The following is a 15598-nucleotide window of genomic DNA, read 5'->3' on the forward strand; positions in this document are numbered from 1 at the left end:
TTGATCCTCTGACACGATTCAAAATGAACGTCTTTAATGAGGCCCACTGAAAAAGAAAATAGCGTCTTGTAGAAAACCTTCCATATATTGGATATAAAAAAACATGGTCATGTTTCGTGGCAATAGTGGGTGACAATAAGGGCCTATTATAGATAAAAACACGATATCTATATCGGCAAAATACTATCCGATATAATTACACTAATAATATATTAAGATATAACAGATTAAAGCTTTTCATTTGCATTGTAGATGATATAAAAGCCACCATTAGATTGTACTTTTAGTACAGGAGATATGCAGGTAACGATAATCCATGTATTCAGAAACACTGAGTGATTACTGAATTCATTCATTTCACAGACTATGATCATAAAGTTCTTATATATCACCATCATCCAGGTTGGAGGTATGATGATTCATTTGATACGTATGTCAACACAGATTTTTTTTAAACATGTACGACACACTTTCAAAGCTGTGCGTGTTTCCAATATGTGCCGATTACAGAAATATTTAGGTTACAGAGAAACATATCATGAGATAGACAGAAATTAGACCATACATTTGTAAGGCTCATTTATGTACAACGCGAGTTTCCGACATTGGGTTATTGTATCATGATAGCTCTGCTGGTGGACAGAATTGTCCCCGAGGCTGTCTTTCGCCCAGTTTAAGCGATGGATTCATCGCTTCGATAGAGTTTGTCATCGATGTTTGATAGCGAGTATGTGAGTACCAGTGCTTCATGAACTCTACAGAGTACGGAGGGTTTACAGTCGGAAAGATCGTAGCAATTCAACCACTCTTTTTGAGATTGGAGATCTGGCGCAGCGGTCCTGTCTGTGGCTTGCCCGCTTGGTGACTAGATGTCAAACGTTGTGAGTTCGAACCCGATCGAAAATTTACTTTATTTCTGACTTACAAATTATCTTTATACAAAATCTCGAATGGTATTGTCCGATACAGGATATGCCATAGGTATCATTAGTGGCATTTCAACTCCAACTGTGACTGTAAAACCGGCCTTTAAGTAGAACTAAAAAGCTTTCATGAAAACATTTTTTTGCCAGTACCTTAGTTTGCCCTCACTGGAGTTTTTACTATCTACCGTGACATTTATCGTGGCGGATATTTTCTCTTATCCATAGATTCACCTTGGTTTACAACACAACGATATAGGTTTCCACCCTCGATCACTGCCCCTGGACGAAGTTACCATAGCAGACAAGTTGAAGGAACATGGCTATGCTACGCACATAGTTGGCAAATGGCACTGTGGGTTCTACAGAGAGGAATGCCTGCCCAACAACCGAGGTTTCGATTCCTTCTTCGGTAAGCCTATTTGCTAGAAATTTTGACCATCGACGATTACCGAATCTTATTTGTGGTGGGTCACTAAGCTTTGCAGAGTAAATTCTCATTATTCACACATTGATGTTTGTTATTTGGCATAATTGCACATTGCAGGACATAAAACTTTAGAACCAAACATTGACCCCAGCTCAAGAAGAATAAACTAAGACCAAGAATAAATAAATCGTTCCTCCGAATCACCCCTTCAACTTAGTCAATCTGGAAAATTAAATGAAACTGTGGCAAAATGCATTATTTTTAGAAGTGTCGATGATGCTAAAACAGAACTCGGGGGGGGGGGGTCAAAGTAAAATGAAAAAAAACTGCAAATGTTAAGCCCCCTGAGGACGTTAGAAATACTATACCTGCCGTTGTTGTTGTTGTTTTTGGTTTTTTTGAGGGCATTGTTGTTGTGGCTCTTTTTACAGTGATTCGTTTTCTTGAAGGAGCATGTGGAGATGCTCTGACTTTGTTCTGTCATCATTTCCTGTATACCTAATGCTTCTATCACTGAGGACAGTTTGTAAAACCTCGACTCCAAGTCATCAGTAACAGTGTAACTTACTAACTAGACGGAGACTTTGCTGGTTCGTGAAAAAATAACCCCCCAAAAAAACTCTCGCCGTCTCAGTATCTTTGAAAAAAAATATCAAGGAACAAAAGATTTTTTTTCTCTAGCCAAATTAAGGGTTTCTTAAAGGGTTCAATCTATGCACTGTAAACCGTGTACAAACCTCTGACCTTAGCTACTCCTAAGGTTGCCGGTCAATAAATTTGAATCATTGGATTTAAAAGCTTCAAAAATTATGTATCATAATCAGAATTGACTATTCTACATGATGTCATTGTACGTTCGGCACTAAGTATACACTTTGGATACCATACATTTATCGGTGCAAGCTTTCATGCCGTAACCGATAAATGTGTCTTCTTGTAGTTCGTTTGAATGTACATTGATTTGGCGACTTTGAATAAATCTAGTGATCATTTGTGCACAGCCACCACAGGGGCCTTGATCTCCGATGATGATGATGATGATGATGATGATGATGATGATGATTAAATGTCTAAAAAATGAAGAAAAATAAAATTATATTTGGACTCAGTAAATTTTGTTGTTGTTGTTGTTGTATTGTTGTTGTTTTATTGTTGTTGTTCTTGTTGATAGTATTTGCAGAAAAGAACAAAGTATGCGCTGCAAAATTCAATACAGCCTAATTATACACATGCGCTACAACTTTCAACACAGACTTATTATACACATGCACTGCAAAATAAACAGGCTGTATTGAATGTTGCAGCGCATGTGTATAATTAGGCTGTATTAAATTTTACAGCTCAAACTTTGTGCTTTTCTGCAAATACTATCAACAACAACAACAACATCAACAATCAACAATAAGAAGAAGAATACGCTGAACAACAACAACAATAAATTTACTGAGTCCAAAGGTATTTCTATTTTTCTTCATTTTTTAATTACTTAATCATCATCATCATCATCATCGGAGATCGAGGCCCCTGTGCAGCCATATGTAGTTTCATGTAGTTTTGTCGAAAATGCTTGACAGATCTGTGAAACTGCAAAACCTGTAGAAATGTTCTTTTCTCTCAGGTTACCTTTCAGCGCTTGCGGATCACTTCAGCCACAAGCTTGAGGGACTGTGGGATCTTCAACGAGACTCTGTAAATGTAGGACCCGAATACTTTGGTCATTACTCAACACACATCTTTACCAAGGAGGCGGAGGAGATCGTTCGTCGCCATGACCGAAACAAGGTATGCCGCTCAGCCATATTCGAATGATGGTGTCGATTGCATACATGTTATTTGTAGATTATTGTAGGCAAAATTATGGTATCATTTTAGTTGTCCATCGATCCATACATTCGCTTACATTCCTTTTCAAATTTTTAATTGACTGTCCAATACCAAAAAATATCTGAACATTTTCTAAAGAAGTGAAAAACGTTCAGAAACATTACATACAAACAGTCTTTTATTGACTTCAGTCAATGATAAACTATTTGGTATTTAAAGTTCAAAGTGTTTTGAGAAATCAACATCTATACAAATGTATGCACGGGATTACCCAATTACTCCGGTTTTTATGTTTAAAGCGTACCACCACGCAAGCGTACAATTTATTGTTACGCTAATAGTAAAATTTGAACTTCAGAAATTTTAAAAGTTCTGAACTTCTGACGTCAAAGGTTCCTGTAAAAAGGTATATCACCATTTAACACAGTTTTAAGACGAATTACATTCTTTGTAAAGGGTCTAGAAGTTAATGTAAACGTGAATTCGTAATCTGTCGAAAGGGTATCGCAGCGTTAGCTGGTTTAAATTATTCCTTTTTAGCTAACGGGTATACACACGTAAGCTAATTTCGCAGCGACTTCTGTCTGTCTGTCTGTCTGTCTGTCTGTTTGTGCGTCTGTCTGTCTATCTGTCTGTTGCCGCGATATCTCGAGAACGGCTTATTGAATTCAGTTTCATACGGCAAGATTTGATTAGATTTTGGCAGGTATACCTTGCATATTTTATGCTTATTTACATAATTAGTCATTGTAGAAAAAACGGCTGCACACAATTTTATCAGTATTGCTACAAATGTTGATCACACTAGGATGTATCAGCGGTGAAAGATACTAAGGGGTGACATGTAAATTAAGTGCTAATTTCAATAATTTGAGAAATTTGAAAAATATGAAGATCCAATTATCGAAAGTCAACCTTTCAGGGCTCGAGAATACCTGAAACCTGAAATTCAAATGATGCTGTACATATGAAAAACGTGCAGAAAAGTGCGTGGAAATATGTGCTTCCTTCAATATTTGTATTCGACTTCAATTTCACACGACACGAATGTCTGAGTGGTGTTGAAGTTTAGGATACTGGATAAGAGTTTCATAACCATTAGAAGGATCATGTACATCATTCATAGGGACAAAATAAACTGCGCCATCTGTTGCGTTTGGGTGTTTTTTTAATCCAATGAATGTGCACAATTGCAGATATTTAGACCACAGTGTATGCACAGTGGCTTGCAGAAGGGGATTCGGTGTCAATTGATGTTTCATGCAAGCTCATATTTCGCAATGCCACATGATAACAGTTCGTTACCCGAATTTGAACAGCGAAACTGTGGTTATCACGTGATTCGATGCACGTGACCCCAGTGTTCGCAAAGGAAAGCCCATGTCATTGATCAGTGGTTCTTACCTCTATGCCAGTGTGTGCTTGTGTTATACCTTTACAAATTTCACAATCTAGGTGCATGACTTTGAATTTGGACACACTGGTCAAAGATCTGTTTCTTTTATTTACGTGGGCGTAATTTGCAAAATTAAGGTTCATTTGCAAAATTCCCGAAATGGGCAAAATATTACATATAATTTGAAAACGGAAATTTCTTTCGAAATACTGATTAGAACAAAACGTCTTACAATTTCTTACCTGACATTTGACCTTACTAATATTAATTAAGGTAGTACGTGTTCCGAATTTGAAAGACTTCAATGTTTGCTCAATTTTTCTCAAAGAAACTTTAAACCATTCCCTTACGAATTCAAGAATAATAATCAGGGTATCCCAGAAAAAAATCGGCACAAGAGATGCGGTAAACCAGTAAAGTGCTGTGAAACACTGAAAGTCCGAAAATTTATCCCTCGAGGTGCATTCTTCTTGAAGATAATGAATATTTTCGGCTGCATATTTGTGGAACAGCTCTCCAAAAAGGACTAAAATGTCTCACATCAAAACGTCTGTTCAGAAAATATTTTACATGTAAAGAATAAAGAATAAAGAATACTGCAGCCATGAATTGTGAAAATATGATGAGCATTCTTGTAGCGTCAGCTCGTTCACCTTCATTTTGATAATTCTCCAGTTCAGTGTAGCCCTTATCGCTGCAAAGGTAGATTTTCCGTTTTTTTTGTGTGTTTGTTTTTAAAGACGATAACTTCATCTACTCTGCAAGCTTCAAAATGAGCCTCCACTTGCGGTAAACCAGAAAAATGCTGTCAAAAATTGCGAGTCCGAATATCTTTCCCCGGGGCGTATGCGCCTCGAAAGTGAAAGACTTAAACGTTTGCTCAAATTTTCCTTAATGAATCTTTCTACCATTCTCTGTCAAAATGAAGAATAAAAATCGAGGGTCACCGTGCAAATTTTGATACTCTGTAAACAAATTACCAAAGATTATAGAAAAAACGGACGACGCGCTGACCATTAATATATATTTATGGGCAAGGGCGAGAGGAAAGCCAATATTAACGGGCGAGGCTTGCCGAGCCCGTTAATTTTGGCTTTCCTCTCGCCCTTGCCCATAAATAAGCGTTAATGGTCAGCGCGGAGTCTGTTATCTCCATTATATTTTCAACCATCGAACCCCCAAAAAACCGTCAAAATTTACGAAAATTTTCCGTGCGAACGACAACTCGGCCCCAGAACTTGTCATCGAGTAGTGAGTGCTGCAAATATTTTGCATGCAAATCCGGATATTTTTTTGAAAAAAACTTGGCCCACAAGAGCTCCTTTTTATTTTGTGATAGATTATGATCTTTGTACAAATCACAGTTTTCGTTTTAGCTGCAAAAATTCTATATTTACGATATTATGCATATTCTCGGCCATGTAAACAAACCATTCTGTGTATTTGCCGGCAGTCACACGGTTCAGCTCGACCAATCAAAATGCGATGGACAGGGCATGGTAATATAATACGGATATTTGAAATTCAAAATGGCCGCCATCCCTATGTTAACTCTATAGAAAAAAAATAATATTTTCGATTTTCAAAAAAGTAAGACGGTTAAAAGCTTTCTTTTACCAAGAGCTTTAAAATAAACCCTCACAAGTGGTAGATCGGAATAAAATTGATAAAGTTTGAAAGCCCCAATATCTGTCCCCTAGGCGCGTTTTATCTTAATTAAGCTACTAGGCCTATATGTTTCAGGTTCATAAGCTTATCTGTTGAACAGTTTACCACCGTTGGGCATTGGTTAGGTTAGCGGTCTCTCTATCGGAGGATCGTGAGTCAGAGTTTCCAGCATGGTGCTTTGCCCTTGAGCAAGGCACTTTACTCCTAATTGCTCCCATGTGTTGGGGTAACTCCCCCTTTAATCGGGTGTTCGCCTTTTGGATGATAAACTCAATAAAACAAAATAAAAAAATGCTTATCTACTCTAAACCGGAGCTAAATCTGCTCGGCGAAGACTTATTTTTGACCCAAAATTTCCAATGTTCACTTTGTTCTGCAAACATCATCATATACACCGTCATGTTATATACTTATTTAGCAAGTTTATTTATTTATTTATCTATTTATTTAGTGTAATTGTGTTATTTTCAAATACTTTACCCGGCAAAAAGTGAACTAATGAATAAAATGTCATAGACTTTGGCATTATAGTCCAGGATAAATTGCATGATTAATTGTTTTAGTGAAGCTAAGTTTGTAAATCAGCACCACATGACTGGCAATACACAAGACAAACATTTAGTTATCTAATCAAGTTGGGTTTGCCACTTGCATCTGACTTTAATTTGAGAGATATTTGCCCTTCAAAAACAAAATCGGGCATTTTCTTTCGACAGGTTCGCTGTCTTTTCGTCATCCAGTTTTACTTGAGTTTGTTGTCAATTTCTTTTCCAAACAATGCACATGCTACCTGTCTGTCCCACTTCTAGTTTTATAAAGGTACTAAAAATCACGCCAGATGACGTAGGGTCGGCAAAGACGTGTTCTGCGCCACACTTTACTGGCGCGCACTCGATCAAACTAAACTCAAACTCAATCAAATAGTTAAAAGGCGGGACTGGAAAAAACTGTTCTTCGCGGTCATCGAACCGTGCATCTGTACAACATGTTCATGAATGGCAAACGTAAAATACCTTGCGCCATCTTGGAACCTTCCCTGTAAAATTGTGAATATCAAAATATGATAGACAGGTACGGGAGTCTTTATTAGTTTATATATGGTGAGAAATATATCATAAAATACATTGTTTTAACCGTCCATGAATAATTAAATTTACTGTCATATTCACCCTTCTCTTCGTAAGCCTCTGTTCCTGTATCTAGCGTATTCTGCCAATCACGAACCTGTAGCGGTGCCGCCTGAGTACGAGAAGCAGTATATGTTCATCGATGACCCCGAAAGAAGGACGCTGGCAGGTATGACGTCATGTGTTGACGAAGGCATCGGGAATCTCACAGAGACCATGAGGAAACACGGTCTGCTTGAAAATACCGTCATCGTCCTCACCTCGGGTAAGTGTTTCCCCAAGTATTTGCAATTAATGAGACTTAGGAAGTATTTATCATTCTTTATAAATACTAGCTTGAAAACAATTGTAGCTCGTACTACCAATATCACAACCACCACCGCCATTATCATCATCATCATCATCATCACTGCAACCACCAACGAAATCATCATCATCATCATCATCATCATCATCATCATCATCATCATCATCATAACATCATCATCATCATCAACATCATCATCATCATCATATCACACCACCACCGCAATTATCATAATCATCATCATCATCATCATCATCATCATCATCATATCATCATCATTGACACCACCAATGCAATCATCATCATCATCATCATCATCATCATCATCATCATCATCATCATCATCATCATTGACACCACCAATGCAATCATCATCATCATCATCATCATCATCATCATCATCTTATCATCATCATCATCATCACCGCCACCACCACCACCGTCATCATCATCGTCACGATTATCATTATCAATAACAACTACAGTTTTTCATCGTATAACAGCAAAATTGCTACATGTGTTTTATATCATCAAGTTTTAACGACAACGCCTACAAAATAACCAGTCTATTTCGGGAAATTTAACCAAAGTGATACCAGATTTTCAAGTGCAAATATTGAATCAAAAATGCATTTTTGGTAACATTTTTTTTAGGGGAAAGCGAAAGATGTGTGCAAAAGCCTTCTCATCCATCGCGGTTTGAAGAGGTTCCTCTCCCATCCACAATTTCCCCTCCCCTCTCCCCAAAACCAAACTACACCCCCATTGCCCCTCTTCTCACAACAAAAGTTCTCTTATGTCCTCTCATCGATCACTCCTGATTTTGTCCTTCTGATTAAAGTGCGCTTTAAAAAAGCAAACCAAAAATTTCCCCGTCTACTGATATAGAAGAGATTCCCTCTTTCCCGCCGATGTCGTCCTGCAACTAAACCACTTGTGAACACCTTTCCACACAAACAGCGTCATTGCTGCCCCCTGATACATCTGGTTTTCATATACTTAACACCGCAGACAATGGTGGCGATACCGACTTCGGAGGAAACAACTGGCCCCTGAAAGGAAAAAAGGCAACGCTTTGGGATGGTGGTGTTCGGGTACCCGCTTTTGTCAACAGTCCGTTGCTACACGATAATGTCCGAGGTACCAAATACAAAGGTCTGATGCACATTACGGATTGGTTCCCGACCCTGCTACATTTAGCAGGTGGGACCTCGCCGAGTAAAAAGTTGGACGGCGTTAACCAATGGAAATCCATAAGGTAAGCTACGGTTTCTTTTACTCAGGGATTTGACGGTAGATTTAAAGCCCCAGTGCTGCTAACTTTTGATGATAATTTCATCATTTTTATTTTGAATATGAACCATAATTCCTTGTTCTTCTCCCCAAAGAATGTTGATATACACAGTATCCAGCTTGTCAACTCAGCCCCTATGGTTGTAAAGTGCATTGTTATTGTTGAAAACTGACTTCTGGTCCGGACTAGAATTCAAATGTAAACAATATTCATGCATTTTACACATATAGACGCTAAGTTGACAAGCTAAATAGTGGGTGTTCCAACATTCTTTGGGATAGAATAAGAAGTTGCAATTGATTTATAAAATATAAATAATGAAAAAACCATCGAAAGTTAGCAGCACTGGGGCTTTAAATTATTATTCTGGCTGAGTTTATTATGTCACAAGCTTTTGAATGCCTTGTTGCGATGACCATTTAACCTTGGACAAATTATCGAGTGACTCGAATCATTCCGCCAGGCTCGGACTGCAATGCTTCAGTAAAGAGAAACAATCGTCGGAACTGCTCCTGTTCGAGTTTCTTGTTTACAGACAATGTACGATATCTAGATGCACCTCATCATCATAGCTGCAACGTTTAAATTATACGATGTAGATTATGACAGACATGTTTTAACTTTCATCAATCACCATCGTACCTTGGATACAGTGTTAACATTGGTCGTATGGGTCCCATACGACCTTTGAGCGCAGTTCCGACGACTGTATCCCTTTAAAGGTATACAATCACCTGTTCCAATTTTGCCACAGTTACCATGGAATGAGAAATCTAACCAATCACAGATTTTAAGCGGGTGGCCGCTTTTTAAAAACAGCGCCCTCACATGGGCATTTTACTAAGGAACGCCCCTTTGACCATACATGGGCATATTTAGATTATAGGTGACTGTATACCTTTAATATCCGAAAGTAACACAAATTTAAGGCTTAACTTGCAAGTGTGCAGTATGCAATCTGCTGCTTATTATTATATGTTCGATTCCATCGACAATCTTACTGTCTTCTCTTAGTTGCGCACAAATCCTTGTTTCGTTTGATTTATTTTGGAATACAAGAAACATCGAAACTTCTCACTAACAGTAAAGTTACCTCTGTCGGAGCATTTGGGTTTGCCAATGACATTGAATACATTGTATTCCCTACAGTGAGGGCGCCCCATCTAAACGGAAAGACGCCCTGCTGAATATCAACACCCTGAATTCAGTACTTGTCACTCATGACCCGAAACCTTTTAGCGACAATCCTTACTTTGACATTCGGATACAATCTGCTATACGGGAAGGGATCTGGAAGTTAATGACCGGTAAAACGGGTGAGTAAAACCCCGCTCGCTGTTATCTTCTAAACCGGTTACACTTATTTTGCGCTGATTTGCAAGATGTCTTTTTTGCTCACGTGTTTACACACGTGAGCAATTGTCGCAGCGATGTCTGTGTGTCTGTCTGTGTGTCTGTCTGTCTGGCTGGTGGTCCGATATCTCAAAAACGGCTCATCAGGTCAGAATCAAATGTCATAGATTCAGTTAGCAAATGGCAAGAACTGATTAGTTTTTGGTTGGTGTGGCTTGCATACTTTTTGCTCATTTGCATAATTAATGATTTTAGAAAAAAACGGATAGACATTAAAAACGATTACACACAATTTGATGAGATTTGCTACAAATGTTGATCACACCAAGATATATCAGCAGTGGGAACCATTAAGGGATGACATGAAAGATAGTTGCAAATTTGCATATTTAATGAGCTTTCCTAATTAGGGATATATGTCTGATTTGACTCGATCAAAATCGACCAAACTTGGTATGTATATTAAAGATACTATGATTTAATATTATTGAAAGTCATTGAACATTTTTACTTCAGCCAATTCCGAATTTGCATATTTAATAAACTTTTTCAATTAGGGATATATATCTGAATTGACTTGATTGTAGTTGTTGAAACTTGCTATATACATCAAAGACACTGTGATATAACATTATTGAAAATCAAAAACATTTTTACTTCAGCCAATTCCTAATTTGCATATTAAATGAATTTTTCATAATTAGGGATATTTATCTGAATTGACTAAATCAAAATTGATGAAACTTGCTATGTACATTAAAGACACTGTAATAGAATATTATTGAAAGTCATTAAGCATTTTCTCTTCAGCCAATTCCTAACTTGCATATTTAATGAACTTTCCTAATTAGAGATATATATCTGAATCAACTTGACCAAAGTTGACAAAACTTGCTACATATATAGCAGATACCATGATACACTATTATTGAAAATCATTAAGCATTTTTACTAAAGCCAATTCCTAATTTACATATTTAATGAACTTTGCATATTAGGGATATATACTGGGATTAACTTGATCACAGTTGGCAAAACATGCTATGTACATTGATGATTATACCAGGTTAAAACAATATCACAAGTCATTTAACATTTTAGTGTCAGTTAATTTATAATTTGCATGTCTAATGAGGTTTCACAGCTCGACATATATGGCTTGAAGGACTTGGCCAACGGTAACACTTGCTATATAAAGTGGTGATACAATGACAGCAGTAAAAGAACTTTAATAATTTTATTTCAGTCAATTACATATTTGTATACTTCATGACCTAATCGGCGAAGATTATTGTTCATTATGTTGATCATAATACTTTCAATGAAGTTGCAAACATGTGGCAAAGGTTTAAATTTACACATAACTGCAATATATAATGAAACACGTGAGCCTTTTCAGTTCATATCTGGTTATTGAGAGGTACTCTTCCTTGAACAAATCAAAACCTGAACAAATAAACAAACAGACTGACAGATAAACAAACAAACAAACCACAAAAACGTAAATTGACAGCAAATAAACAAACAAGCTGACAAAAAGAAAAAGAAAAAAAAGAAAACGTAAAGTAAAACTAACTCAAAAACAAGCCACAAAAACAGTAAGGAAAGCAACAAAATAAATATACGTACCTACGCACCTACGTCACGGTGCAAACATATAAACATTTAAACTCATTCACACACACACACACACACACACACACACACACACACACACACACACACACACACACACACACACATATATATATATATATATATATATATATATATATATATATATATATATATATATATATAATTCATACAAAATTTTGTTTATGCAAAGTAGTAGATTTATTGATTTCTCAAAACTTGCATCCAGATGTATTATTTCCTTTTGTACAAATTCAGGAAACACACATTGGATAGTACCGCCGGAAAGTCAAGACGTGAAGTTACCTGAAGAGGAAGAGACCGAACTTCACAATGTTCATTTGTATGACATCGCCGAAGATCCAGGCGAGGTACACAACTTGGCACTGCAAAGGCCTGACGTTGTGATGAGATTGCTTAAGAGGTTGGCTGATTACTATGAAACGTACGTGCCCCCGCAGACGCAGACCGAGCCGCAAATCAACTTCCGTGAGATGGGTGACTTCTGGCATCCCTGGGTGTAGAGGGCCATCTGTCGGACGGGAAACGATGGATGGCAAAGTGCTGTGGGATTCTATGCTCTGCCTTCGTATATTGGCATCTGGTTCACCTTAGGTCTGCGTAACTTACAATATTAGTAGCTGATAATGTTTGAATTTCGGCCTAACGATTAGAATATAAAATTTGCGAAATTAAGTAATTAAGTTTCCCTCAGGAATATCTATCACCCTTGATTACATACGGGTCTTTAATTTGTCTCTTGACGCCACGTTGCTGCAACGATATAGCCATTCCACGCAATACTTAACACCGGCACTTGTACAGTGTGATCAATCGCCCTTAAGGTAGCACGAGCCCAAAACTGCAAGTTTTGCACTCTTGTTGGAACCTTCCGCATGGAGAGTCCAGGAAACTTTATATCATAGTGCATAATTTAGAATGACTAACCAGTGGCCACTGTGCAAATTTACAGATTTGTAATAAATTTAATTAAATTCTCTAAAATGTGCCGCTATTTGAAATCCGTTATTCGATGTGATCGCCATTCTCTATTTTAGCTCACTTTGACTTTTAATGGTTTTTGACTGCTCACAAAAGCAAAACTCTAAACAAAACTTGCTCCATAAGCTTCGACTCGAGTCAACAAAACAAGGAAGCCAGCAAGATATAAAAAAACTATTAGAGTCTTAATATTTATTCGAAGGTGCATTGTGCGGTGTCAGAAATACAACTGATTTGTACATGGCTTGTCTATTATCTACCACTTTGGTATTTCTTATCTCAAAAACACTGTTGGCACTAACTGCGCTGTGTGCCATAGGTGAGACAGTCATCCGTGGATTAAAAGGAGGCTGTCATCGGAACTCTGCTCAAGGTTGCCAGGCCCCCCCCCCCCACGACCGATGTATAAACACTGTATCTAGGGTACGTTGGTGATTGATGTAAATTAAAATATGTTTCTTAACAATGAACATCGTAAAATTTAAATGTTACAGCTATTTTGACGTGATGCATCTAGATATCATACATAAAATACATTGTTTGTAAACGCGCAGTTCCAACGACAGCCTCTCTTTTAATATTCTCCAATCTGTCGATCAAGATAGTGCAGTCTCTTTCACTGGTAATTTTGCCCAACTAAAAACAACGTAGTAGATTCACAGTCGTGTCCATTTAATTCTGTTCTTTGGAAAACAGTATTTTCACGGGATGTTCTGTTTGGGATTACTCTAATCAAAATTTGCGTGGAAGGTAAATGTCCCTAATAAAGACTAAGATGGTGTACAGCGGCGGCGAAAAGTAACAAGCATGTTTACACTTTACTTTCAGAGTTTACATAAGTCATTTAACAAACATTCATTCAGCTGAACGTGATCACTTTAGGGGTGTTGTTGAAATCCGCAACTGGCAGTGGCACACTCCCCCCCCCCCCCTCCACGTCCGGGGGTAGACTTCGGTAGTGCTGTGAGTGAGGAGGAAATCCGCAACGTATATGAAGCCATTTTCTCGAACTCCAGGAAGATAGACATGTTTCAGATACTAAGTAAATATTATTTAAGGTATGTTAGCCTATTTTGTCGTGGTTTGGTGGACTGCATTCAGGTCATCAGGTAATCTCGCCGAATGAATGGATAGTCTAAAAGATACGATCGTGTGGGGGCGCTCCGCCAAAGATCTCATTCGCACTTTGCATCTCTTTCGAGCTATGTACCTTTCTCGATGAAGTGTCTCCTACCATGTAGGAGCACTTAAAATTCTTTCAAAATATTTCCTCCTCCAAGACGAAGTACGCTCCAAAAGAACATAAATGCCAAACGAAAATCGAAAAAGTGCTGTGTCGAAGGGAGCACATGCAAAATGCAATTCTGACAAAAAATATTGTCAACTTGGTGATCGCCATTAGGGGCCGTGGATAATTAAAACATGCGCACCGTAAACGCAACTAAGTGCGTTTGGCCTCAACCCCCCCCCCCCCCCCCCCCCATCCCCGAAACGAAGGTTTGGAAGTGCGAAAATTCAACCAAGCCTCATTCTGTATCTGCATCCAACAATCGGTAATTACGTCGCTATGAAATCACGCATACTCTACCGACCGCCCCCCTCTATTGCCCCTCTCAAATCAATCTCTGTTCACCGCCAACTAAACAATGACGCAACCAATAGAATAAAATGAAACTATGTATCCACAATGATTGTTAGGTATTTCACTCGCGCACTGATCATCACAAGTATGTCAAAAGAATGCTGGTGTAGCGCCGGTGCCGTACTGGCTCAGTACACGCCAAACAATATAGGGCGATATTTTGCGATATAGAAAAACGTGTAGCGAGATGTTGCGATAGGAAAACTTTGCGATAGGAAAACTTGTTTGCGATAGGAAAACTTGTAGTGCGATTTTTGCGCACGGTAATCGAAATACAGCCAAACCCCCTCCCCCCTAAACACAGAAGTTGCGTTTACTGTGCGCGTGTTTTAATTATCCACGGCCCCTTACAGATGCATGATAGGTAAAGTGGTATTTTACATGTACATATTTCAAAAATTACACGCTACTGAAATAATACATAAGCTCACATTATTTTTCTTCTTCAGTCGGCAATTCAGGTGTGTATAAACACTCAAGTATGTATAAATGAACATTGAATAAATTAATTTCGCTAGTTTTAGGCACATGCAATATGGTGCTCGGTGTTTCTGCACTTAAAAATGTATGTATGTATGTATGTATGTATGTATGTATGTATGTATGTATGTATGTATGTATGTATGTATGTATGTATGTATGTATGTGTGTGTGTATGTATGTACATGTGCGTATAGGTATGTGTACAACGATTTCCAATATTTGCTTCGGATGTTCTTGAAAACAAATCACTAGTTTATTTGACCGCTTGTCATCCAGAGAAGCGAAAAAAACATATGACTTTCCCGCCTGCAAAGTACAACAGCATATCGAAGAACATGCATGAGGAGGGAAACAGGATCCGAAATCAACTTCGCGATAGCGCCGCGACATTCATAAAACACTTTTCTTTCCATTATTACTGACGATTCTCTGCCACCATCCTTCACAGCATACCATATCAGACCACCAGTGGACCCTTATCCTTTCTGTACTGCAAGGCGTAACTTTGATAATG

At 38.0% G+C, this 15598-nt stretch overlaps 1 protein-coding gene across 1 annotated transcript; it reads left to right on the forward strand.

Moving 5' to 3' along the window:
* The first annotated feature begins 1854 nt into the window (after positions 1-1854).
* On the forward strand, positions 1855-13862 carry LOC139133562 (arylsulfatase B-like). The gene is made up of 6 exons (XM_070700291.1): positions 1855-1879; positions 2972-3135; positions 7426-7633; positions 8687-8933; positions 10119-10285; positions 12216-13862. The coding sequence occupies exons 1-6, from the start codon at positions 1855-1857 to the stop codon at positions 12479-12481; spliced, it is 1077 nt and encodes a 358-aa protein (XP_070556392.1). The 3' UTR covers positions 12482-13862.
* The last annotated feature ends 1736 nt before the right edge of the window (positions 13863-15598 follow it).

Source organism: Ptychodera flava, chromosome 5 (assembly GCF_041260155.1).
Source record: "Ptychodera flava strain L36383 chromosome 5, AS_Pfla_20210202, whole genome shotgun sequence".
NCBI lineage: Eukaryota > Metazoa > Hemichordata > Enteropneusta > Ptychoderidae > Ptychodera > Ptychodera flava.

What these genes read in the sequence shown, in the direction of transcription:
- LOC139133562 (XM_070700291.1), top strand. Translation starts at nt 1,855, where the DNA reads ATGCTTCTATCACTGAGGACAGTTT. An exon ending in AACCAATGGAAATCCATAAG is followed by an intron (nt 8,934 to 10,118) that starts GTAAGCTACGGT and finishes TATTCCCTACAG; the next exon opens with TGAGGGCGCCCCATCTAAAC. An exon ending in GTTAATGACCGGTAAAACGG is followed by an intron (nt 10,286 to 12,215) that starts GTGAGTAAAACC and finishes GTACAAATTCAG; the next exon opens with GAAACACACATTGGATAGTA.